The sequence below is a fragment of the Drosophila hydei genome, unplaced genomic scaffold, assembly GCF_003285905.1.
Source record: "Drosophila hydei strain 15085-1641.00,03,60 unplaced genomic scaffold, DhydRS2 tig00000149-arrow-pilon, whole genome shotgun sequence".
NCBI classification, from domain to species: domain Eukaryota; kingdom Metazoa; phylum Arthropoda; class Insecta; order Diptera; family Drosophilidae; genus Drosophila; species Drosophila hydei.
Window position 1 is genome coordinate 6,567,837 of NW_022045678.1, and position 26,630 is coordinate 6,594,466.

Genomic DNA, 26,630 nt, shown 5'->3' on the forward strand with positions numbered 1-26,630 from the left:
GAATTCTCCGATTTCTCCGATTTCTCCGGCGCTTTCCTTATTCTGCTCACAGGCGTTTGCGCAGTACCCACTGACGTCGCGACATAAGCAACTGGCGACGCAATGGCTTACTCACGTTTATTTATCAATGTATGTGTGTGTGAATGTGTGTATGTAGGCGGTGTTATATATACTCGTAGTACAAGGACTTTGCCCAATGTTAAACGAGCAAAGACATCAACAATTTTTGCCGTTGCTTCTGTTATTGTTGTTATAATTGCTTATATTTGCAGCTGCAGTGAAGTTAGCCAACTTATTTATATATATAATATATGTTTATATATATATTTAATTTATTCGGTTCATACAATATACAATCACGTTACACATACGCAGCGTAACACAGACCCGCGTTACAGCTGCAACGGAGAGTTATACGATTTTACGCACACGATGTGTTCTGTATCGGTTTCCGTTTCCGTGTTGGACTAGATGACAACTTGTTGCAATAGAATTGAACTATTCCTTAAGCTCCAATTAAATATTTTTTTGTTTTGTGTATTGTTTGTTATATTAGTATTAGAATTATATATAATGCATTTATACATCCGATTACAAGTAAGTTTCGCTTTTTATTTAGTTTTATTCGATTATTTAGCGATTTGGGCTGGTTGTGTTTGGCTTGTTGTTTAATGTTTGCGAAAAGTTGTTAACAATGCGGCGTCTGTGACGCGACTGAACTTATCTTTACAGTTATACGCGACTATATCCAAACGGAGGAGCAGCGCACCAAACGAACAATCTGCTTCAGTCGGCGTCGCAATCGGTTTCGCCGTCTGCCCGTTGCCAGCTGCTTGTGTATGCATGTGCGCGAGAGAGAGCGAGAGAGAGGGAGACAGAGAGAATAGACCGTGCTCGGGTGCAACACACGACCTACCTTGCGCACTCGGTTTCTTGGTAATATAAATCGTAAGCGCTATTACGTCATTTCCCGAGCCATCATCATCAGCAAGAGCAGGGGTAGCCGCCGCAGCAGCGATGCCAGCTGCGGCAACAACAATGTACAGCTCGTGCGAGCAAAAATCGATGACGTCGTTGTTAATGCGCCTGCGCTGCAGCCGAAATAGCAGCGTGTAAATGCTATATACGAGCGCACAGTAATGTAGGTGCACAGCTCTGTCGACGTCGCATGAAAGCGAAGATGGAACTAATTTGCGTCATAAAAAGCTCTGCACTGCTCTGTTCTTTAAACGGCAATGAGAAATTGATTTTCTGCTGCTTACCTTAGCTGCTCTATTTAAACGCCTCCATTCCTTTCTCTTTGTCCATCGCCCTGCCTCTTGACAATGCTTCACACACGCCCACATCTAAATCGTCCTTAGCAAACAGAAACAGAGCCGGCGTGCGGTCTCATATACCGGTAAACCCCTTGAGCCTACACGTAGTTCTACCTGAGTGTATGTATGTATGTATGCATGTATGTTTGCATGTATGCATGTATGTATGCATGTATGTATGTGTGTTCCTGTGTGCGTGTTACACATATGCATAAGTATGCTCTCTATTTTTACCTGCCAGCAGCACGATATATTAGTTCAATTAAAATTTATCCCTAGAAGAGCTTTCTATTTATGTGTATTTATTTTTTCTTTAAGGCACTTGTGTGTATGTATACACATATGTGTCCATCTTTAGCAATTGATTCGTCTTTATAGCCTATACAATATAAAATGCTTTTACTTATTCTTCAGATATGAGATATATAAGTGTTGGGACTCACATGATGTGTACATTCTTGTTTAATTCCCAAAGTTTTCAGTGCTTATTAAAAATCTTAATCCACTTTACCATCGCGAGTGTCAAGCACATTAGTGCAGATTTAAAAGCCTGAGCGGCAAACAACCGTTAGTAATATATGTACATAAAAGTAGCTCCTCCCCTCGATACTAATAACAAACTGAAAGCAACAAGTGACACCCATACACACACACACACATACACACACAAGCAAATACTTGTATAAAACAGTAACGCCAAAGCTCGGATCACAATCCTCTTAAGCGAGAGCAGCAGAAAATTGAACGTGGACCGAGAGAGAGAGAGAGAGAGAGACTGAGTGGGAGACTGAGAGTGAGAGTCGGTCTAGCGGCGTCTGGTTTCCAGTTTGAGGCGGAGTAGAAGTATATGTAGGTGAGGCCGCTAACGTTTCGTTTTCGTTCGTTTTGCGAGTTCGTGCTGTGTAATGCATTCGTTGTGGCTATTTTTAGACAGATTCCAAGCCACGTTTTCTAACTGTTTTTAGTGTATGCCTGAGCCTGAATCACATCAGCAGAGCTTGAGACAAACGTGAGATCGTCGGTCAGCAGACTTGGGCGCAGTGGGCTCTTCCTTTCGATTTCGCTAGATTTTTTTCCCATAATGCTTTTTCGGCGCTTTGGCATAGGCATTGCCTTTAACTCAATACCCCAAGCCCCACACCCCACATCCAGCCCACTTGCCACACAAGACACAACAGGCAACCCCGGCAGCGGCTGTCTTAGTGTTGCAGTTCAATTCACCCTAGCTTGGCGAGGCTCACATACATACATACGTATATATGGAGATACGGACAAGTTGAATTTTTGGGAGCGACGCAAGTGGAACTGGTCTGGTGATGTGTTTGTTGTTATTGTTTTTTGTTTTTGTTTTTGTTTTGTTCATTTGTTCATAGCTGCTTCTGCGTTGTTGGCGCTGCTGCTGCTGACCTGCTCGTGGCCCCAAGAAGTGCATGCATACACCGCCAGCATAGCGTTGGACAAGCGTTGGAGTCGCTTCCAAGATGTTATATTGTTGTTGGTTTCATTGGCTGTATTAAGCATTGCTTGCCAAACCAACAACGCGAGGCGACGCGACGCGACGCGACGCGACTTCGAAGCCATGCCAATAGTTGGCACACCTTGCTTTGCTGCTGCCTTAAAGTCTCTTTAGCTTTTGTCTTTTCTGCGATGATATTCTAAATGTGCTGCGCCAAATTTACTTCGCATGTTGAATCTGTTGTTGCTGCTGGCCTAATCTATGTATCGTTTTCGCATCGTTGCGCGCAGTTCGTGAGTTTAATTTAAGGAATTTTAGCTCTTTTTGATTGCTGTTTAGTCTTTGATTTTTGTGTCTTTACCAAATTTCAATTAGCAAGCGGCACTTTGCGTTTGCTATTTCAATTGTTTTTCCTTTACTGTTGTTGCTGTTGCAGTTGCTGTTGCTGTTGTTGTTGTTGTTAGACAGCACATTTGGGACGGCGCCTTTTGAATCATTTGCATAAATTGCTTTTGGTTGAGCCAACTCCTTACCTCTCCTTAACTTCGGTGTGCTTTAGTTTACTTTGCTTGGCTTAATGCCGTCCCGGAGCTGCAGACATGCCCATTTTACCGATGACCCACCTATCTATTACCGAGCATAACTATACCCATAACATCCCATGCAAATTTTCTGAGTCGACTCCGTTGCCTGCAGGTGCTTTTTGTGCCGAATTATTGTCATTATATATATTCATATTATTTCACTATATATACATATATATGTATATATGTACCTAGCCATATCTGCAAACGTCTTTTATACACTCTGCTGCAAGTATTTTATGCAATTTTTGGGGATATTTTCAATTTTGCTGTTGGCCAAATTACATTTTGTAGAGGAAGCATTGCAGTATATCTTCCAGCATGCAGCTCGGATACTTAAGAAATTAATCTAGCCATGCTTCATATATATGTATAAATAATTATATATATATATATATATCTAGTTTCAATATCGGCTGTGCGTACAGACTGCTGGACCTTTCAGAAAACAAAATTAATTAAATGAATTATTATTGCACGCAATCTGAAACGGTAAATGACGGATGGATAATCCTTAGAATTTCTTATTGATATTATTTTATTAAAATCAATCACCGATGGCAGGCTGACCTGTGGGAGAAAGTATCCAACAAGCAACTACCGCCTTCCGGCGTTTATCAAGTTCCTGTGATAATTAGCGTGCCATTATTTATAGCGCAATGGTTTGTGGCTGGTTGGTCACACGCGCCGTGACGTCACAACACAGTGTACGAGCGATCAATAAACAAAGACGTCATCAATTTGGGTGGCGACGCGTGTCTGTGACGGGCTACATGGACATGCGCTGTTAATTGCGCTCGCGCCATGAATGAAAGCCTTGGAGCATGTAGTGACAGCGCTGGCAGAAGCAGAAGCAGTGGCCGAGGCAGAGGCAGAGGCCGAGGCAGAGCCAGCAGCAGCGACAGTGGCATACGCAGAGGCTGAGGCAAAGCCCATTGCGAAGACAGAGACAAAACGCCGGCCGGCAACGGAGGGTCGACACCGCTGCGTCGGCTATAGTTGTGCTCTCGCTCCGGCCAGCAGGAAACACGTGCATCAGTGACGTCGCGACGCGCTTACTCTGTGTACTTTCACTATGGCCATCTCTCTTTTTGTGACGTCAGAGTTAGATGCCACTTGCTAGACTGCTCCAATTGCCAGCGTATGTACTGCTCTCTCGCCTACTGTGACGTCAACGAGCCAACCTGATATACGCCTGTCTTTCTGCCACTTGCCGTTATTATGATTTAATTATCAGCGAACTTGGTATGTTTAAATATTATGGATCAGGGCAACGACCAAAGCGCAAATAAGCAAGTTCTGAACACTTGTTAAGTATGCTATGCATACAAGAGTATTTCCAATTAACACACGGCACAGCCATTGCTGTTACCGGTGATGTCACAGCCCACTTGTACCTGACTGCTGCGTAAACATGTATAAATAGCCAAAGGATAAACACACGTGCTGCACTTCCACTTGCACTCTTCTGCGGGCCGTTTTTGCGAGCAAAAATAGTTTCCAACTTGCATATCTAAAAGTAGGTTTCCAATAAATTTCAAGTGGGCTTGAACAAGGGTAAGTGTGTACGGCTTTAAATAGGTATACGGACTACCATTTCATAGTAAGCACCTTCACAAATCGACCCGAGCCACGAATTTTCATTTGTGACCGTTTTATAGTTTATGTTCACAGTGCTAAAATGCGGAAGGTTTTATAAAGGGTCCAAAATAAAAATGGTAAAAGGCTGCTTACTTTTGCAGTGTGTAACATTTATACCCTTAACCCATTAAAGCGTAATTCGAGGTATAAGGGGTTTGGTGGAACTGAATACTCCAAGCAGAAGGTGGGTTAAGAAAATATATAATGGATGAATGCAACTAGACAAATACTTCAAGCTGCAAGTTCAGCTCAAGTGTCCCTTGCTCACTTAATCCAAATAATGTCGAACATCCCATAGGTGTTCTTAATGGCAAGGCAAACATCATTTAGTTAGATCTGATGAACAACTAATTAATTGTATTGGTTTATTAACTAAATGGTTTAAGCGGTTTGCATCTCTTAAACTTTTCATATTTAATTTTTTGCTAATTTGCTCTCAACAAATCTGCGCTAATAATAATAATATGTGCCAATAAGTATTTTAAATTTCAAAATCAATGCTCAATGTACTGATTAGACTGATTTCCTTTTAATACACCAAATTCACTAATTGCCATTCAGAATATTAAATAATAATAATAAAACAGGAGTTGTGGCGGCTCTGATATGGAACAAGTTTTCCACTTGACAACCAACTAGAATTTGTTTAAGTAAAATTCAAATCTCTATCCATTATGGTATCTTTGAAATATTTAACTACCTGACCATAGAGATTTGCACAAATCAAGAGACCTGTCGTTTATAAGGAACAAAACAATATGCCGGACAGCTCCAAGTTGCTAAACAGACAAAAACCTTGCCGGCTACAGCTAAGCAGACTCCAAGTGGCTTCCAACTAGTCTTAGCGAAGCTGTTTTTCATGTGAGAAGCATCTGTTTGTGGCGATTTTCGCACCCTTGGCGTGCGGACGAACGCTGCTAGAGTCTAGAGACTTGACCTCGACCTGTCCCGTCTTCTCATGCTCAGGGCAATACGCTCAACTACGTAATACACGCTCTGTTAGATGCTCTCGCTATATTATTTATGTATATTCAGCACTAAGCACCAACAACTAGAAGCTAAGATCTAGGCAACAGTGCTGAGCTACATTGCTCAGAATGAAGTCGAATATTAAACGTTTCAATTAACTACAGCATAGATTTAATGAAAAATGCATGCTGTGGGCTATTAGAGATAAAAAGGGCGAACAACTGAACTAACCATATTTATATCTGCGTTGTAAACTGATCGATAAGTTCACGATATCGAACGATTGAAATTGTTCAAAAGGTTGTCCCATCTCTAATATGCAGCCACTGACAGGGGCAGCGAACTACGCGACTTCCATGGCTTAGCACGACTACATCTTTATATTCTGAACGGTATAGATTTGTATCGACTGATAGCTGCGTGTAAATTCACAGACTCCGTCGATTGCTAGGCCATGCATCTTGGTCAACAATTGGAGGTAGCTTCAGCATGCGATTGTTAAGTCAACGGGTTTGTCAAACTGCAGACAGATACATGGCTTCGATTCGTTTGGAATCAGCTTTGGTTTGAGTCGGTCTGGCACCTTGACAAGCCTGCAAATATCTTAAAATGGCAATTGGCAACAAAGATGATCATGGTTATAGTTCTAAAGTCAGCTATAACTGGATGTGAAGCTCCCTCCATGAGAGGGGCTTAATGCTTCGCATTCATCTTTCCACAATAAACGTACTCAGAACATGTAAGAAATCTCTAGTCGGGGTGCCCGACTAGGAAATACCCTGATCCCAGTCCCATCTGCGTCTTTTAGTATCACTATCATTATTATTACTAATTAATTTATTTTATTACTAATTTATTACTAATATCAATAGTTTGCTTAGCTGCCCAGCACCAAGTGCCGCCTCTACCAGCACCGCCGTACTGCTTTTGCATGAGTTGACAATCTTAACTGAAGTAGTAGCAGACAATTCAAGTACAATTTAATCGAAAGAATGTACGCATTTGAATTAATGTGTTCTGCCGGACAGACGCACAGATAAACAGACAGACAGGGCTCAATCGTCTCGACTTGTCGTCCTGGTCAAAAATACATATACTTTATGAGGTCTGCCACGCCTCCTCCTGCCTGTTACATACCTTTGCGTAAAGCCATTATACACTGATGTCTCATTTGCAATGGGTATAATAATTGAAGCTATAAAACAGTATATTAATTGGGAAAGAACTAAATATAAATATCTCTGTATCCTTGTTGTCCGTCTGTCTGTCCATGTTTGTATTTCATTTTACCACTATTCAAGTTAGAGACTTAAAATTCTTTCACAATTTTACAGCTGGAATGTGAGTCGCTGCTAAGATCCTCTACAAACTGACGAATAAATTACATTTACCTCACAGTAGGCTTCTTCCATGGATTACGCCCTTTGGGCTAAAAGCATGTCAGCATTCAGACCGTGAACTGAGTGCAACATTCTTACAAGCCTTTATTATTTTTAAGCGTCATACAGTAAAGTGGAGTATATTGATTTCTTACAACATTCGTCTTTCTGTCCAGACCATATTAAATTTGGAACATAAATATATTGGTGTACGAGTATACCCTCGTATTAAGGAGGTATTTCAACTTTTGGTAGACAGATTCTAGGGGTGAAACAAATCGAAAATTTCTATAGCTTTTTCCAGGTGAACATTACGAAGCTAGAGATGTGTACTATATATTGAAACAAGCTGTTTTTCCAGTTTAAAAGATAATTTGGCCAGATAGTTACTGTTGATTATACCAAATGTCGACGTGACAAAATGGTAATTACTATATAGTGTATAGTGTGGTTCCTATCATTTTATTAGCTATTGGAACTAGGCTTGAAATTTAATCAAGTTTTAGCTGAATGAAAACCAGAAAAGATCAGTTGTGATCAATAACTAGACTTTTATAGATACTATATTAAAATTCATCAGTCGATCCGGAAATATTTTAAAATTTGTATACTCTTTGTAATCTGTATTGTCGAAAAGAATAATAAACATATTTGTGGCTCTTACAGTTAGATGTGAAGCATGAAAAGCTTATAAAAATCATGAAATATGAAATTCTTAAGTTTTAAAAAGATAAGATTGCGCATCCGTAGAAAATGTCAAGCTACTTAGCTAGCAGCAATATGTAACTAGTCAATAGTTAGATCAGAAGAACGCAGACACCATCGCAGCAGGCCCCTGAACATGTCAAGGTGTTTTTTTTTTCAATATATATATAAATATATATATATATACGCAGCCAGCGAGCCAATGCGATGCGATGCGACGCGATGTCAATGGGTTACGTGTACTAGAACTAAGTCAGAACGATCTCGTTTTTCTCTATTTAAGGAGACCGAATCGAGGCTAGCTGCAGACATTGTAGTCATTGTGAATGTTGTTATACACGAGCAACATGCAACGACGACCTCGGGATCGAGACTGGTGGATGACTCAGGCTATTAGCTGACCAGAGGTAAGAAGCTAACTGGAAAATGGGCTTCCTGCTGCTAACACAGATATTATTCCTATCGGTACGGAAAAGCTTAAGCAACAATTGAAAACGAATTTATTGCAGCTAATAGTCGAATTGAAACGAATCATTTTATGCTTACAGGCATAGCTGTATCTAAAATGTATTCTCGCTAAATTATTAAATGGCCAGTCCGTAGATGCAAACGCTCTCGATCACTTAATGCCGATCAGAAAGAGAGAGAGCTTGATCATAAATATAAAAAAGTACTTCCTTATGAATTCTTCCGAACGAACGCACTCCAGTATGGTTCAGTTGGCTAGACGGTCACACATTTGTAAAGTTAAGTTTCACCTTGTTTTGCGGGTTTAGGTAGTCGGGATGCTGTGTGGAACAGAGCTAACATTAAAGCGTATTATGGAACATTTTAATTACTCTCAAGTACCTACCAAGAGCACAGTAGTTGCGATCTTAGTGCCTTCCACGTTTAGGGCCAAAGCTCGATGTGTTGCCTTGCCACAGCAATAGATGGCATTCAGTACAAACTGGTCGGTGATCTCGTCGCAGCTATTGATATCTATGCGATCTAGTTGGGGGCACTTGCGAATCAAACGCATGAGACCGACATCGGTGACCCGGCCACAGAGGGTCAGTCCAAACTGCTTCAGCACTGGCAAGTCATTGAAGAACTTGAAGTGATCGTCCTCGAGTATGTCGTTTTCGCACCAATGCAACTCCTTTAGACTACTCAGCTGTCCCAGGAAACGGGCATGCTGATTACTGATTTCGAACTGTCCTGTAAGTTTGAAATACGATAGCTTGTTGCCCTTCTTTTCGGCTAGAGTTGAGAGAAATCCAAGATTCAGCTCATTAGAGGTCATCCAGGTTTTTAGTGTGCAGCGCTGCAAATTGGGCAGTTGGGCAATAATCTCAAAGTTGGCATCGCAGCCGGAAAAGGATAACTCCTCCAGTTCCTCACAGCATTCGGCTATCTTTTGGTAGACCGACTGGTTCATCACTTCAAAGCAACAGTCATCTAAGACGAGTGTGCGCAGGTTTCTCAGTGGAATGCCAAACTCGCCCGAATTCCAAAGGAGGCAGTCCCGAAGCACAAGCCTTTGGAGCTTGGCAAAGCCGCACAGGTGTTTGCCTAACAGCTACAAATTTTCAAGCAATTCATATCAGCTGGTATTTGATATATATTGGCTTACCCGTATAGCAGCCATTGACCAGCTCAAACGACTCCAGATCGACGTTGCCGTCCAAATCCAAATTAAGAACATCCTCCGCATCCATGCAGTCGATGCTCACACGTCGCAGATTCGTCAAACGCGACATTATTGTCCGATAGCGGAACTCATCTGTCACATTTTTGAAGTGGATCTCTTCGACGTTCTTGCAATACTCCGAAATGAACTCGACGATCAGCGACTCCTTTTGGAAGGAGGCACAATTGACCAACAGTACTTGCACAAAGGGGCCGGCCACCTTGAAGAAATCTATGATATCGGGTAATGCCATTCGCTCCACATCTTCCGCATTCAATGTGTGCTTCTGAGTTCGAGCCCAACACTCAAAGGCCTGTCGGAACTTTGGAGCCACACACGCCAGTCGCACCTTGTCGGACAGCCGGGGCAAGTATGTAAACAGGTGACGAATGATTTCCTCGTGCAGGCACAGAATGTGACACTTGGATGGACCCTTATCTTGGGACTGCGCTAGCAATCCAGAGATTTCAGACATACTTTAGTGTCGTCGGCTCGATTGACCCTTTACACATAAAATTTTCATTGCCACGTTCTTGACAACTCTCGACAATTGTAATCAAATACATATCGGAAAATATTCAATGTATGTATGTAACCTTATGAACACGTTTTCAGTCTCAAAGCTTCCTATGGCAGCCATCACAACATAACGACTGACAGCTGCAAGCAATTTTCATTCCTCATCTGAATCGAGCAATAAACAGTTTTATATTTGATTTCATTATAACTGTGCGCTGTGAGAACGGGAGTATTCGAATCGGCATGAAAGCTGTGGGTGAATCAAAGCGACAGAGACAGAGACTATACCACACAGAGAATATTTCTGATTAAGCGTCGACCTAGTCACACGAGTCAATCTCGCCAATTATATATATATTTATATATATATATATCCAATACCAATATTTATGCTTTTCATCCCAGAGGACGATAACCATTTGGAAAATAAGGAATCATCTCAGATATTATAGTCATGTTAACGTTATATAACTTAAAAGTAAAAGATTCACTTTTGGACTCAGGCTAACACTATAGAATTTAACAGCCATGAATTTGCCCTACATAGTGTATTTTACCAGAATACAGGGTATCTCCTAGCGGAGCTGCTCCGTCTAGACCAGTCGTAATTGTCTTTGATTTTGTGTTTTTGTTTGGCAGCAATTAAATGCATAATTAGCTGCATAAATGCATAAATAAAAGCAGTTTGAAACAATGATACGAGTGTAGGCTTTCAGTTATTGTATGACACATGTTATACTGATATACCGAAATATATATATATAAATATTATATCTTTACACACAAGCATATATGTATTTGTGTACAGTTGTATGTTTTACCGGATAAACTTTGAAAGTGCTTTTTGTTTGTTTACTTAATTATTAACCTTTCAGGGGCCAATTAACGTTTTTTAACGAAAGTTAAATAGTATACGTAGTCCATTCATAATGCCATAAATCTTAGATCCTATTTTCGACATCTATTTGCTTTTAACTATTTTTTTAATATGCTTCATAGAATAAAAGTATAATAATTGTGTTAGAATCAAGTGCTAGTCTGCTATGTTTGTAGTTAAAATAGACGTATTAATATAAATATATATTAATATACTGTTATATTTATATTTATATACTGTTTAAGCACTCAAATCCAATGTGTAAGCTGCATGGTCCCGTCGTGACTTCGTTGGGTATCCATGACACTCATCTGGCGGACCAATCGCTTCATTGAAGCCCGATGCTGCCTGCCCGCGCTGCCACTGTTCGAATCGCTAATATCGAGTGGTGTTCGCTCATTAATACGAGGCAGCTGGCCTTGGCGACGACTGTCCTTAAGCTCTAGCTCCACATCAGAAGCGTTGGTTGAAGAGCCCCCCAATACATCCAGGTTTTCATAGGAAGCCGGTGGTGAGTGGACATCCCTGCAAGGGCAATAAAAATGGTTAGGCAGAATATTTGGAAATTCGGAATTAGATTTACGGTTGTGGTTTGCATTGGAAGCAATCCTTGAGCTGCCAATCCTTGCCAAACTCTTCGCCCTCTTCGATAGTCTGCGGCAAACGGTAATGCAAGGTTTCCGGCAAACGCAAGCCGGTCAAGCCACCCAGCATCGAGACAAATCCCATTATAACCAATGGCAGTTTTAAATTTTCTTTGCCCAAGTACGTAACAAAGGGTATCACGATAAGACCCAAGCCTCCGATATAGCTGGATGCTCCAATGCCAATGCCGCGCACCTGCGTCGGATATAGCTCGCCGGCAAACGGATAAATGATCAAAAACGACGCCGAAAGCAGAGCCTTTGATATTAAAAATAGTATTAAAGTCTCATCTATGGCATCATCCGGTAGCATAACTGTTATAACACAAGCCACTCCGCTATACAAAATTGAACAAGAACAAGAAAAAGACGATATAATAATTTAAATACAATTGTCAAAAAAGTATGATAATATCCCATGATATATCTTGATATTTCCCATTTTTAATATCGATGAGTCTACTCTAACAGAAACTGTTTTCTGTTACACAAATAACTGCTGAAACTTATCGTAGATTCTTGATAGATGGAATCATCAGTGTAGTAGACTTACCCCAATATCATTGATAAGCTGAGAGGCCAACGTCGACCCCAAGTGTCCATAAAGTACCAGCAGCACAAGTAACTCGGTATCTCGACCACCGCAGACAAAAAGAAGCTAACATACTGATTGGTGCCAAGCGAAGGTCCATAGTAGCTGAGTCCCAAGTAGACAGTCTCGTTTGCAAACCAACTAAGTGTAATCAAGATTGTCTTTAGACGCATGTTGGGCGTGCGGCATAGATCCAGAAGGCCTACGTTAGCCACCTTCTTCTTCTGATTTCGAAGTTTATCTCGCTGAATTTGCGCCTCTAATTTACTGTGCACTACCTCAGGGAATTGTTTTCCATTAACGCGTGCCATGCGCTCCAGTATTCGAAGCGCCTCCTCCAGACGGCCACGCATGAGAAGCCAACGCGGAGATTCAGGCATGATGAATATGTATAGGAAGTAGAAGTAAAAGGGTAAAGAAGTGTAGTATGAGAGGCGCACCCAGTCCCGCTCCAGATAGGTAACCAACGAGAGTAGCATTATACCTGATGTATAAAATGTGCAGGTCATTACGGTCACAAAAGAACGGTACTTCTCGCCCACTAGTTCCAGAGCTGCAAAACAAACATGTAAGAGAGTTACATAATCTCATTCATACCAGTCATGCAGTCCAAAAATTGTAAATAATTTCGAAGTTTCCAAACTAAGGAAACGTTTTTTATAAACTTTCCATGCCTTCAATTTGCGTAGATTTATCATTTTTAGCAAATGCTATAGTCCTATAGTCAGTTGATAGATTTGAATTAATAGCTGAGAAACTATAGAAGATACAGAGTGTTGATATTTATACTATTCATTTTTATACTGATATACATTGCAGGATTTATATGCAGCACTATATATTCACACCCGTTCTAAATTTAAATGTATCAATTTTTGATTGATCTATAGAGAAAGGGAAGAGAAATCTCCTCTAAAACTAGAAGATAGAGTTTTACCAGATTTGCTACATTTCCTAATAAGGGATTTCTGCTCCAGTGTAGATTCTTAAGTGGAAAGCTCTTTTTTCTCTCTATGTGTATATCTTATTTGCCGAGTTTCAACGGACGAATCATAGTGGACGAATCAAAAAAAAAATGTGAACACTATAAATTATATGTTTAAATGTTCAGCCAAATGGACATTGTCCAAAACCAACATACTCTTTTCAAGTATAAGGATGAAAAATAATAAATTTATATGGACAGATCTACTAACATATGATAAAGGGTATCTGATATACAGCAGGTATAGTCAGTCCAACGATCACTCGGCTTCCAGCCCATGTCCAAAAATCCGTGCTTAGCGATGTCATCAAACTGCCCGCCAGAAGAGTGGCCAGACAAGCGAAGTAGGAGAGTCGCCGGCCTGCTCGATCATTAAGCAACCCAAAAAGATATACACCCACCGGACCGCCACTGTTGAGAGCCGCCAGTCCAATGGTGGGATATATGTCTCGATCGCATACCAAATCGAACTGTCAACATATTTAACGATATTATTATGCAAGTGCTTGCGATCAAGGTTTCTGAATGAGTAGGAAATGAGTAGCAAAGAGCGGCTCTAAATGCGACTAGATGATTTATTGTATCTGAGTATATGTTTCATTAATCACATCGATCACAATCGAGGACCAGACATTGGTCGTGTTGTACTCCCACCCTTGACTGCACTTAACCAATGGCCAGCTGCTATTAGGCTCAAGTATTAAAGAACTTTCATCACTGTATTCAATGGAGTCAAGCAATTGTGTCCAGTTGACGCCATATGTATAGCATTTGCTATATTCCAACTTATCGTTTTCCTAAAGTTAAATAGAAATTCAATGGGATTACAAAGAATACATACTACACTGGCTTACCAATTCTTTGGGTATAGCCAAATATTTGCGCTGTTCAAGATCCATTTGAAGTAGCTCCGGCACCCGACACCAATAATCATCTGGTGTGTCGGCCATGAAAAGCTGATTGAATGCACAAAATCCGCATGGTATACAAGCTGGCAGGCAAATGCCGAAGACGAGAAGCTTCTGATATTTTCCAAATTCGCCAATGATTGGCAACAAATCATCCAAATCAAAAGCTTCCTAAAACGGTATCCGATGTAAGGTGGTTGCAATATATATTTCCGAAACAATGTCACTACTTACGTCCACTGATGGCTGCGCCCTGGGCTTGTTCTGCTGTTGCATCTCGGAAAACTCTTCGAACTCATCTTCACTTTCCACAATTTGACTTGTCATTAGTATAGTCGATTGAACGTGTTATATTTTCTTGAAATACTTTCAAAGACAATTTTTCGGTTTAGCAGAAGCCCCAAAAGTTTTCGTCATATGATGCAGTTCGAAGGGTTGCAACCCTTGCCTACAGTCAATTGGCGGAATGCAACAATTTTTGATTTTGTTTTTATGATGATTTATTTTATAATTCCAAGTTGGTTTGCAATTACTTTAAACTAAAGTACATATTAAACAAAATATTACATATATGGTTATCCTTCGATAAAATTATATTGGCCTTCTTTTAAGGAATAAACAAAGGGAAAATAGTTATAATTACAAATGAATAAATTATAATAATGGTTAAGAAATGTGTGTTAATTATTTTTTAACTTTATTTTTAAATAAAATTTTTTTATTTATACTTTTTTGATTTACGTTTATATCGAGAATAGGACGTTTAGTTGTAAATATTAAATTTCATGCCAAAAATTGTTTTTAAATTGTTTTTAAATTGTTTCTGAAACATGTAACTTACACAATTGATTTGCACCCTCTTTTTCTCTCGTATTTTCTGAATTATACTTAATATTATTGCGCGCTTCGGTACTACAACATACTCACATATTTATATACATAAACATATACATTATGTATTATATATGTACTTGTATTTTAATAAGTTCATTTTAATAAACAGAAAACTGGCTGTTCACCCACAGCGCAGAAATCACACACATTAGGCTTAAGTGTAAATTGTGGCTAAACATACAAAACACACGAGCACGCATAATGTATAAATACTGGATTTATGCGCTTAATCGACCTTGACAACACTATAGATTTTTCGTATAAACCAGAAGCATGCAAAGAAGCCAATGGTGCCGGTTAGCAAAAAGAATAGGAATACCATGATAGCTGTATAGCCAAAGTAGAGAAACGTTGAAGCGCTGTCCTTAATCGAGAGCTTTGTGACAAAATAGTGGCAACAATATATGAATAAATAAACGGCTGTGAAGCCTGAGGTAAGAAATGATCGCCACCACCAATGATAGTCTTCTGCGCATAGATGAAAATAGCAAAGCAAGATTGTTGTTTCTGAGCATGTGATAATAAGTATCAGGAATACGAGAAAGAGAAATCCAAACATGTAGTACATTTGATTTGACCATAACGAACTTAAAATAAAGAATAGCTGAATAAAGATGCAGCCGAATGGCAAGACTCCACCCATAACAATACCAGGAACAGGCTGCGTGTAGATTGACTGATCGGGAATTTGGCGCGGAATTTGATTAGTGCGCACTGGATGCTCAAGAGACTGCAAAAGACATAATAATAAAAATGTTAGCTTATATCTTTATCACAAAAATAAAATAATTATGTTCTTAAAATCTTACGCGCTTGCGAAAACCAAAATAGGCACCCACAAAGGTTAACGGCACTGAGACCCCAAACCACAAGGCCAGTAGAGCAATCAGCGTGCTAAATGGCACAGCGCCAGAGCTGCTCTCTCCCCAAAGGACAAGATTCATCACAAAGAAAAGCGAAAAAACGACTCTGTACAGGAAATCATAAATAGTTATTAATTCTTATTTAATTTAAAATTGTTGCAATTTACCCTGGACACACAAGTGAAGTAAGTATGACATTACTCTTCCATTTTACGCCGCCAAAACTCTTATAGATTCTCGCTGACACGTATCCGGCGGGCGTTCCCAATGACACAAACAATACCATGGAACAGGTCATCAACGCACCACGATTTGCTGGTGACAAAAATCCAAGGCAAGCGAACGCTAACGTGACCATAGACATAACCAATACCTGCACACCGGAGCCAAGGAAAACGGAAAGAAGCATTCCTTTACGTGGTGGCCTGAATACATCCCCGTGCACTAGCTTCCATCCGAATTCCTCTTGAGCGTCTTCACCACTGTCCATTTGATTATATCGCGCGATGTCCTTGTGCAAAGTGCGCAACATAATCATCGCCACCATACCACTCAGGAAGAGCACAATAACCAAGGAGTTGAGTATAGAAAACCATTGAATATTTGTATGCGGCATCGATTCCAGAATATAGTCCCAGCGCGATGACCATTTCACTGCATTATTCTGCACGAATTTTACGGTGTATGTGTAAATGATTTCCAAAAACACACCGTTCTTAAGGGAGCTTTCGGGTATGGCCAACGGCTCTGAGCCCAAACAGTTTGGCTTGCTAGAATCAGCGTGACTCAATGACTTTGGCGTTACTTTAACTGATATAATACGACCACTGATCCCGGAGCCTATACCCCAATCCTCGCGAGCGCCACTGTGATAAGTTATCTCCAGATCCACGTGGTTGAAAGGATAGTAATGCAATGGCCGATTGTACATCGTGTTGATGGGACAGCCTTCACCATTTGGACGAACTAAGCAACCCATTGGGAAGCCAATGCTGCAGTACTGCTTACCCGTCTCAAGTTGATAACACCAAGTAACAGGCATGTTATCCACTATCCAATGATGCTGATAGTTAAGACTTATACCTTTCTTAAGGACCATCATTCGTCGATCGCTGTCCGCATCACCTCCGGTATAGTTTTTGCGACATGCCTTCAATTATAAAGAGCTAACGGATTGACACGATAGTTGAACATGTAACTTATCCCACTTACCACATTGCATTCCACATTATCCAAAAACTGTATATGGTAAGGACCAGGGCGTATACGTTCGCCAAATACAACTTGACCTAAGTTCTCAACCGGAGAGTTTTCCTCTTTCCCCAGACAGAAATCAAAGTGATGGTACTCATAGGGTATGACTGATTCCTCAGTATTTAAACGATTAACGTACAAAATGACATCAGACTGAATGAAAAATAGATATAAGCAGATATATACGAATATTTAAAAATATATGCTATTTTGTATTACTCGAATAAATTAAAATACATTTTTCCATATCACTTATCGTTTTTATTATCAAAGAATACTAACTAAATATAATTTATATATTAATATTTTTTAAATAGTAGTTTTGTAGACACACAAGAAGTTTAAGTAAAAATAGTTTAATTTACATAGACTTGAACGATACTGTGTCTGAAACAGACTTTCCTTATCTTTCGCAATAATGTTATCCAATGCAAACATTGCTTTGCAGTGGAGGCATTTAAGGAGTTAAATGATATAATATAGTATTTGATACAAGTGATATACCTACATATGTACCGAAAGATAAAAATATGCATGCTCTTAAAAATTTGAATGAAGAACTAAATGAGTGTCTCGTCATGTGTGATCTTACCAACTGTGTATACATTATATCTATGAACACTTTGCAGACATAGTTTGGAACATGTCAAACAAAACGATCTACGTCAGCACGCCACCCACAATCAACATACCACGAAACAATATAATACTCATATTGCTCTTATCACTAAGTTGAGTTGAGTTGAGAGGAAACGAACCTCCTAGACTATATTCTTATTACACATACACATACCTTGCATGTATTTGACCCATCCGTTTTTATGCAGTAGTTAACTGGTGCCAGGCCAGGCAAATAAAATCCTTCGCAAATCGTCCACGTGTTAACCAGTAACATCAGTAGCACCATTACAGAAGACAGAGCCATGGTGCGACAGCTCCGTGACGGTATCATTCTTGATGTATTGACAACAAAAAACGATTGCCGTCAGACAAATGTGGAGTTACAAAACGTTCTAGTTAAGTTTGTTGTAACAGCTGTCAACGGAATGTGATCACAACGTTAGGCGTTTATGGAGTATTCTCGATGATGCCTATTTGAGCCTATCTTGGAGAGTAATTGACAAATTAATTTTTTTTCTCAGCTTATTTCTGTCTAACAACAGACTGCTGACGTGAAATTGCAAAAACGGCGCTGCCACCAGGCCTGCCAACCTGTTTTACAGGCAACAGAGTTACTTTTACAGACAAACTTTATTTTTGAGGAAAAGTATATTTAAAGCTAAATTCCGAGCTAATGCGTGGACATATTTTCTTCAAATTATGTTTGCTTTATATTTGCATTTTTTATTTTAATATTTTTTTAGATACGCACGAACTTTAAACGTAACTGACAGCTATAACCAAGCTAGGAGTTGCCACCTTGAAAAAAATCGACGCGGAGCTGTTTTCCATGTGTAGTCGAGAATTATTATGAGCCGGCCTGCTTCTCTTTCTTTAACAATTCACGTTTAGTCGAACATAAAAATTCTTGTTCCAAGTTAACTACAGCTAAACAAATTTAAGTTACATATATAAACAATTTGAGCGACAGTCTTTCTGGTCCCGCGTGTTTTGACAGTTGGAATAGACAAAATCGAAATAGCAACACAGCATCAGGAACGCGCAGACAAAGGGGAAACAGACACGCACAGTGAGTAAGTATTTAAGCGAAAAAATCAATTTTAGGACGACACTATATTCTCAAAGTGCCCGTCTCATCGTTTTACAAAGCACACTTTAATATTAGTTTACTTATTTGCCAGCTGCTCGGTATTGTCTATATTCACATATACATACACACCATAGGAAGCTAAGCGATTACGAAAAAAATTTCCACACATTCGCGCCCTAACAGCTACGGCATTTACACGAAATCGAAAGTAAGAGCACAAAAATGACTTCGGACATAACACGCCAACTAATTGTTATCTTGGAGAAGACGGTGTCACCAGGTAAATGATAAATATCCTTTAAGCATACATAGATATTCATTAAAAGCAATTACCTACATATAAAATCATTTAAGCTTGCTCAGGGCCAACCAAAAAGCCATTTTGTTATAAGCATTGTTGCGACGCAACGTCGACGGCAGTGACGCGTATGTTGCGCAGGGTTGCAACGTCCAATAAGTGAACATTTAGTTGCTATATACAATACAATATTGAAATACGTACATATATATGGGCATGATATATATGTATATGTATGTATACATATATATATATATATATATATATATATATATATATAAATATATACATATATATATATATATATAAATATATACATATATATATATATATATATATACACATAAAGACCATTAAAATATTTATTTTTATTTATTTATAAAAACTAATAATAAAAATTGGTCTTTATTTATAAATAAATAACTTTTAATTAATTACATGTGTATATTATTTTAATTGTAAGTCATTTAACTATCCTAACCTCAAATTTATTTCTTCTCGCAGACAAAAATGAATTGCTTTCTGCAAAGAACTTCCTTGAGCAGGCTGCCGCCAGCAATCTGACGGAATTTCTAAAGGCGCTATCCAAAATTCTAGTTGATACCACAAATAGTGTTGTGGCACGCATGGCAGCTGGTCTTCAACTGAAAAATCACTTAACAAGCAAGGATGAAAAGATCAGCCTTCAGTATCAGGAGCGCTGGCATCAGTTTCCTGAGGAAACCCGTGAACTTATCAAAAATAATGTATGAAATAATGTTTTCGTGTTACCCATATTTTCATTTATATAGAGTACTTCGTTATATTTGAATTGTGTATACCCTGAAACCGCTGAAAATGGGAAATCAGGGTATATTGGTTTTGTTAAAATGTATGTAACAGGCAGACCCTATAGTATATATATTCCTAATCAAGACAACGAGCTAAGTCAATATAGCCAAATCCGTCTGTCCGTTTGAACGCAGAGATTTCGTAAGCTACAAAAGTCCTAGACTCGAAACATGAATACCATATGCAGTACGAATTTGTCAAATCAATATCAAATACACATATGAAAGTATTACAGCAGTCTCGATTAAGAGAGTCCATCTAGAAGAAGGGCTATTCTCGTCTCGACTCTTTTATATATATATATATATATATATATATATATATATATATATATATATATATATATATATATATATATATATATATTTCTATATCAGTTCAACAAGCTTATTCTGCATCTGCACAATGCCTGGCTTGCAATTAATATACATTTATTTCTTGTTTGTTTGTTAAAATGCTCATTGTTCGAAATGTTTCCAAATCTCTTCGTGTAATCGTGTAACTTAGGTAACATTACCATTAAATGGTCTGTTATTAAAACATAAGGATAGAGCCATGTTTTTAATATTTAGTACTCGATAGCAAACGCTTTTATTAACAGACGCAAATTTTATTTGAAATTAAATTGTATATCTTTGCAGATACTTGCTGCTTTGGGCACCGAAAATACACGGCCATCATGTGCTGCCCAATGCGTTGCCTATGTAGCTGTTATTGAGTTGCCCATCAACCGCTGGGGCATACTAATACAGACGCTTGTCAACAAAGTCGTTCATGAGGGCTCCAGCGAAATGCACCGTGAAGCTGCGCTTGAGGCAATTGGTTACATTTGCCAAGATATCCAATATGGCGTTCTCGAAAATCAATCCAATCAGGTGCTTACTGCCATTATACATGGAATGCGAAAGCAGGAGCCCAGTAATCACGTGAGATTGGCTGCCACGACGGCGCTATACAACTCATTAGAGTTCACCAAAGCAAACTTTGAGAAGGACATGGAGCGAAATTTTATCATGGAGGTAGTATGTGAGGCAACACAGTGCACAGACACACAGATTTGTGTTGCTGCTTTGCAATGTTTAGTTAAGATCATGTCGCTGTACTACCAATTCATGGAGCCCTACATGGCGCAAGCATTGTTCCCGATTACCTTGGAAGCCATGAAGTCTGACAATGATGCAATAGCTCTTCAGGGAATCGAGTTTTGGTCAAATGTAAGCGATGAGGAAATTGATCTTGCCATTGAGAGTCAAGAGGCCACCGACCAGGGTCGCGCGCCGCAACGTGTCTCCAAACATTATGCACGTGGGGCTCTTCAGTTTTTAACACCGGTTCTAGTTGAGAAACTTACTGACCAAGACGAATGTGACGATGAAGACAATTGGAGTCCGGCTAAAGCTTCCTCAGTATGCCTGATGCTTTTGGCCACATGCTGCGAGGACGAAATTGTGCCGCATGTCTTGCCGTTCATTAAAGAAAATATTGAATCACCCAATTGGCGCTACCGAGACGCTGCAGTGATGACTTTCGGCTCAGTGCTCAGTGGGTTGGAAACCAACACGTTGAAACCACTTGTTGAGCAGGCGATGCCCACCCTGATACGCCTTATGTACGATTCCAGTGTTATCGTTCGCGACACAACAGCCTGGACCTTTGGACGGATATGCGACGTAAGTTGAATTGTTATTATTAAGCCGTTATTTAAGCAGGTTTCATTGTGCTACGCTAATAGACATTATATTATAAACATATAAAATTATTAGTATGTTGGCTTTTAAATTAGTATAAAAACGTATTTAAAATTGCAAAACTTTCTTTACTTATCAGATTATTCCGGAAGCAGCTATAAACAAGACATATTTGCAAACGTTGCTTGAGTGCTTCGTCAAAAGTCTTAAATCGGAACCACGTGTGGCCGCTAATGTTTGCTGGGCGTTTACAGGCCTTTCGGATGCCGCTTACGAAGCTGCCATCACCACCGAGGGAGACACACCGGAGACGTATGCATTATCGCCATACTTTGAATTTATTATCACCCAATTGTTGGAAGCCACCGATCGGTCAGACGGCGCTCAGGCTAATTTGCGCAGTGCTGCCTACGAGGCCTTGATGAATATGATTAAAAATTCGCCTTTGGATTGCTATCTGGTCGTTCAGCATACTACTATTGTCATCTTAGAGCGTCTTAACCAAGTTATGCAGATGGAGAGTCGCATCAGCAACCACAGCGATCGCCATCAGTTTAATGACCTACAGTCCCTGCTCTGTGCTACTCTGCAGAGTGTGTTGCGTAAAGTGCGCGAGGAGGATGCTCCACAAATTTCAGACGCCATTATGACTGCAATCTTGACGATGTTTAGCTCAAGTGCCGGAAAGTCAGGTGGCGTTCAGGAAGATGCCTTCTTGGCTCTCTCCACGTTGGTCGAGCTACTTGGCTTTCAATTTGCCAAATACATGCCAGCCTTTAAAGATTTCCTTATCATGGGTCTCAAGAATCATCAAGAATACCAAGTTTGCTGTGCTTGCGTTGGACTAACTGGTGATATTTTTCGCGCACTGAAGCATCTAATGGTACCCTACTGCGATGAAATAATGTCCGTATTAATGAACGATTTGTCCGAACCCAATCTTGATCGGAGTGTAAAGCCACATATCCTATCTGCTTTTGGCGATATGGCTCTAAGCATTGGAAGCGACTTTCTCAAATACTTAAATGTAGTTTTGGAAATGTTGCGGGCAGCTTCCGATTTACAGGTAATATCAATAACACAGTGCACTTGCTGATTGGAATGCCCATTATACGTTGTAACTCTGGCTCTAAACAGGTGGATTCCAGCAACCACCACATGACTGAATACATAAAAGAATTGCGTGAGAGTGTTCTTGAGGCATATACCGGTATCGTTCAAGGTCTTAAGGGAGCCGAGCAAACGGCCAATCCAGATGTGTTTCACTTGGAACCTCATCTAATGCATATCATTGCCTTCATCAAGCGCATTGCACAAGACGGTGACGTTTCCGATTTGATGATGGCAAGTGTCGCTGGATTTATTGGAGACTTATGCACTTCTTTTGGGCCTCGTCTGTATCCGTTGCTGGATGATGTGGTCATCACACAGTTTCTGGCTGATGGAAAGCGTTCCAAAGGTCAACGCACCAAAATGCTCTGTACATGGGCGGCCAAGGAGATCAAGAGAATTAACAGTCAAGTTATAGCCCAGTAAAATGGTCTTTTAGTTGTTAATGTAATCCCACCCCAATGTATGTACGCAGCCAAACTGGTGAGTAAACTTTTATATTTAACTTATTGTAAGAAATAATTTGACTCAACATTCATTTTAAAACTTACACATTTTTTACAGTTCAGTCCGAATTCGAAAATTCTATCTGCAAGTTTGTCCGATTTATTGTTGCTGTGCGACGCCTAAAGTTTAAGACAATTTTGTTTGTAAATTAAATTGTAAGCCAAAGCCTGCTATGATTATTTATATTGTTATTTTTGTGTGAGATCATTAGTAAATTGATACTTTTTAAGAAGCGTTATTAAAGTCCAACCAACTACATAGACTTTATAAGCATAATGACAACTTTAAAATGTAAGCAGCTTATCAGCACAACGATTCCTGTTATAACACAAACCGAATCCGATTATATACATTACAAAACAAAAAAAAAAAAAAACAAAAAAAAAAAAGAAACAACAAGAGAGTGGAAAAAAGAAAACAAAAATTATTCAAAATTATGTTCATGTCTCTAAAAAGTTGTTAATGTAAAATCAAAATCGGTATCAATTTATAATATAGCATTAAACCCAATATAACCCTAAAGCAACATCAAAATACATAGCAATATTGGATACAAATAATCTTACGGCTGCAACATACTTTATAAGAAAAACTTATGTGAAAAAAATATCAACCAATAATTAGTTGATTTGTGGGAATGAAACTCTTAGTTATAGGCGTATATAAAATGATGTACTCCAACAAGCAGCTAGGAGTTTCACTTCCAATGTGTGAGCAAATGTGAATGTAAGTGTATGACTGTGTATGAATAGGTGTGTGAGTAGAAGAATGTTTGTGAGTGACTGTGATTATATGACATCTTATGAATGGATCATTATATGAAATGCGTGTGAACATGAATGTAAATGAATGATTATTAATTGCTACTAATCTCCATATCTAGTTACAGTATGAATCTGAGGTATGTGGATGTCTGAACTAAAACTATATGGTTTGTGATTGAAGTGTTATGAGCGAGAAGCACTCCTTATAAAAAACACTTTAAATGCGCGCGAGTGTGGCGTGATGTGTGATATTACTAAATGTAAGTTTTTTCTAGATATCATTAAGCAAATTTCCAATAAATAATACGAATGACTGTAGCTACATGAAAATTTCAGTGGACGATATACTAAACACTAATTGATAAAAACAAGCAAAAAAAGATTTTAAACGGACGCCAATTTGAAATAAAACCTCAATAACTTTATTGATCCCAATCAGAAAAAAACAATAACGGGAACCCACATACAAAAAAATGAAACGAAAATTACAAAACAAAAGCGTCTTATGCTTTTTAAAGTGGTTACATTTTTATAAAGAAAATAAAACTCATATTATTCAGTCAATATTAAAAAAAAAGCGCTAATTTTCGATTCATTTTAAATACGAAATCCATATGAATAAAATGTGAAACGCAAAACGAATAGAGTAACAACCAAACAACTACCTGCAGCGTCATATTGTATTGTATATATAGTTAAACAAAGAAACAAATCACTACTAAACTAACGAAAACGGACCAGGGTAACACTACAGTACTTCATTTTACATACATACATACATACATACACATATATATATTAATTATATATAGAAGTATACAGAAAACATACGATACGAGTATATGACTGTCTAGGACGTAACGACACGACGCGAACATATTAATGACTAAACTCAGTTTTATCTTTCGTCACACACATGAGTAATAATAAAATGGCAATATTTATTCAACACCCAAGCAAAATAAATATTACTAAAAGAAAGTCAACAAAAAATCAATTTGAAAAAATTCCCGTTTAAAATCTTTAACTCCATTATCTTGTTAAGATAAAACAACATTTGTATAGATTAAATATAGATTGAAAGTAAATTTATTAACTTTTTTGTTTTTAAATCCAATTGTATCTTGCAATTATTTGCGTAAATCATTCAATTAAGCCAAATTAAGTATAATTTCTGCGTTGTTTAAACTAAAGCAATTTATAATTTGTATACATAAGTAAACCAAATGAAGTTTGTAATATCTTATTGTTTTGAATGATTTTAACGTTTTATCACACTGCCGTCCAAGATTAAAAGCGTTCAGTGCAGTTTTTTTCTCTAAAAATGTATATTTCAATCTATATTTATAGTCGTTATAAGTGACATATTTCATCCATCTGAACTCAATTTGAATTGCCAAAATAATTAGATTAGTAATACTTTAAATTTCTAAAATACTGATGACGGAATTTGCTAATATGTCCTGGCGGCTTCAATTCAGGATTACGTCGTGTATGAAAACTATGTTTGGGGACAACACGCCGAATGAAAATTAAAAATTTATCGGATACATTAGCGAACGTAAGTTTTTTAATCTTTCGTAAATATATAAATATAAGAATTTTAATGTTTTTATTTCTCAGGTGACACATTTTGGATGATTGATGAACTTGTGCGCATGAGTGATGATGATAACAATGAATTATGATGAAAACTGATGTATTTTAATTGTAAGCGTATCTGAGAGTAATGCTGACATTTCAAATCCCAATAGGGCTGATCCTGCATATATATTGTATATACAGATATAAATATTGTAAAACAAAGTCAGCTACATTGTAATATATGTGCTTGGGTGTGCGAGACTATGACTGATGTAGGTGTATGATTGTGGGTTAACGTCATTCCAGGTTCACAAATGAATTTTAAAAGCGAATGACATACATTTCAATCGTCTGTCTGCTTTTGTTATTAAATATACATAACTTAAATTAGTTGCAATGTATAAGTGTGATCGGTTAATATAAGAGTGAGCAGAAGGAACACCTTAAAAATGTAATTGTGTTCAATGCATTTAGGTCGGGGTGCATGTGGACAAGTGAGCATGTATGTGATTGATGTGTGAATATAAGTGTAAAAAGCACCACGCGCAGCAGAGCAAGAAAAATAATGTTCTGTTTTGTAGGAATGCAAATCAAGAACTTATTGTAAAAAAAAAAATAAAAAATTAGAAGAAAACAAAAATATGACATTGAAAGAGATCAAAAACAAAAACAAAAACAAATCGAACACGAAACATATGGTACTGATTTTATACTGAGAACTGAGACTTTCTACTTATACAATACATACATAAATACTTACAACTACATAAGGACTATCATTAATTACTTTACGCGGGACGTACGATACAAACTAACAGAAAAATAGTAAAATTTACACAACACAACGTACATAAAAAGAATAATAAAAACAATTTTTGT

General features: G+C 38.4%; 4 protein-coding genes across 6 annotated transcripts; 1 reads left to right on the forward strand and 3 right to left on the reverse strand.

Moving 5' to 3' along the window:
- Positions 1-8,561: 8,561 nt before the first annotated feature.
- LOC111594690 lies at positions 8,562-10,303 on the reverse strand. Of its 2 annotated transcripts, XM_023308109.2 has the most exons (3): positions 9,666-10,301; positions 8,904-9,604; positions 8,562-8,838 (listed from the first exon to the last, which is right to left on the reverse strand). In XM_023308109.2, exons 1-3 carry the CDS (start codon positions 10,195-10,197, stop codon positions 8,782-8,784), a joined length of 1,290 nt encoding a protein of 429 aa, XP_023163877.2. In that variant the 5' UTR covers positions 10,198-10,301; the 3' UTR covers positions 8,562-8,781. The 2 variants fall into 2 exon arrangements, with proteins under 2 accessions (XP_023163877.2, XP_023163878.2); XM_023308110.2 differs by lacking the exon at positions 8,562-8,838 and having other exon boundaries at positions 9,401-9,611; positions 9,666-10,303.
- An 828-nt stretch (positions 10,304-11,131) lies between these two features.
- On the reverse strand, positions 11,132-14,783 carry LOC111594700 (carcinine transporter). Its single transcript, XM_023308121.2, has 7 exons — positions 14,482-14,783; positions 14,194-14,418; positions 13,948-14,136; positions 13,551-13,809; positions 12,316-12,907; positions 11,702-12,100; positions 11,132-11,643 (listed from the first exon to the last, which is right to left on the reverse strand). Exons 1-7 carry the CDS (start codon positions 14,572-14,574, stop codon positions 11,367-11,369), a joined length of 2,034 nt encoding a protein of 677 aa, XP_023163889.2. The 5' UTR covers positions 14,575-14,783; the 3' UTR covers positions 11,132-11,366.
- A 273-nt stretch (positions 14,784-15,056) lies between these two features.
- LOC111594782 (transmembrane 9 superfamily member 2) lies at positions 15,057-18,559 on the reverse strand. Its single transcript, XM_023308235.2, has 5 exons — positions 18,052-18,559; positions 17,217-17,411; positions 16,172-17,154; positions 15,951-16,110; positions 15,057-15,871 (listed from the first exon to the last, which is right to left on the reverse strand). The coding sequence occupies exons 1-5, from the start codon at positions 18,208-18,210 to the stop codon at positions 15,368-15,370; spliced, it is 2,001 nt and encodes a 666-aa protein (XP_023164003.1). The 5' UTR covers positions 18,211-18,559; the 3' UTR covers positions 15,057-15,367.
- Positions 18,560-18,687: 128 nt separating this feature from the next.
- LOC111594763 (importin subunit beta) lies at positions 18,688-26,615 on the forward strand. Of its 2 annotated transcripts, XM_030223288.1 has the most exons (9): positions 18,688-18,952; positions 19,061-19,249; positions 19,772-20,013; positions 20,740-21,768; positions 21,926-22,852; positions 22,924-23,379; positions 24,287-24,427; positions 25,649-25,728; positions 25,791-26,615. In XM_030223288.1, the coding sequence occupies exons 2-6, from the start codon at positions 19,192-19,194 to the stop codon at positions 23,320-23,322; spliced, it is 2,655 nt and encodes an 884-aa protein (XP_030079148.1). In that variant the 5' UTR covers positions 18,688-18,952; positions 19,061-19,191; the 3' UTR covers positions 23,323-23,379; positions 24,287-24,427; positions 25,649-25,728; positions 25,791-26,615. The 2 variants fall into 2 exon arrangements, with proteins under 2 accessions (XP_030079148.1, XP_030079147.1); XM_030223287.1 differs by lacking the exons at positions 24,287-24,427; positions 25,649-25,728; positions 25,791-26,615 and adding an exon at positions 23,461-23,778 and having other exon boundaries at positions 18,689-18,952.
- Positions 26,616-26,630: the final 15 nt, after the last annotated feature.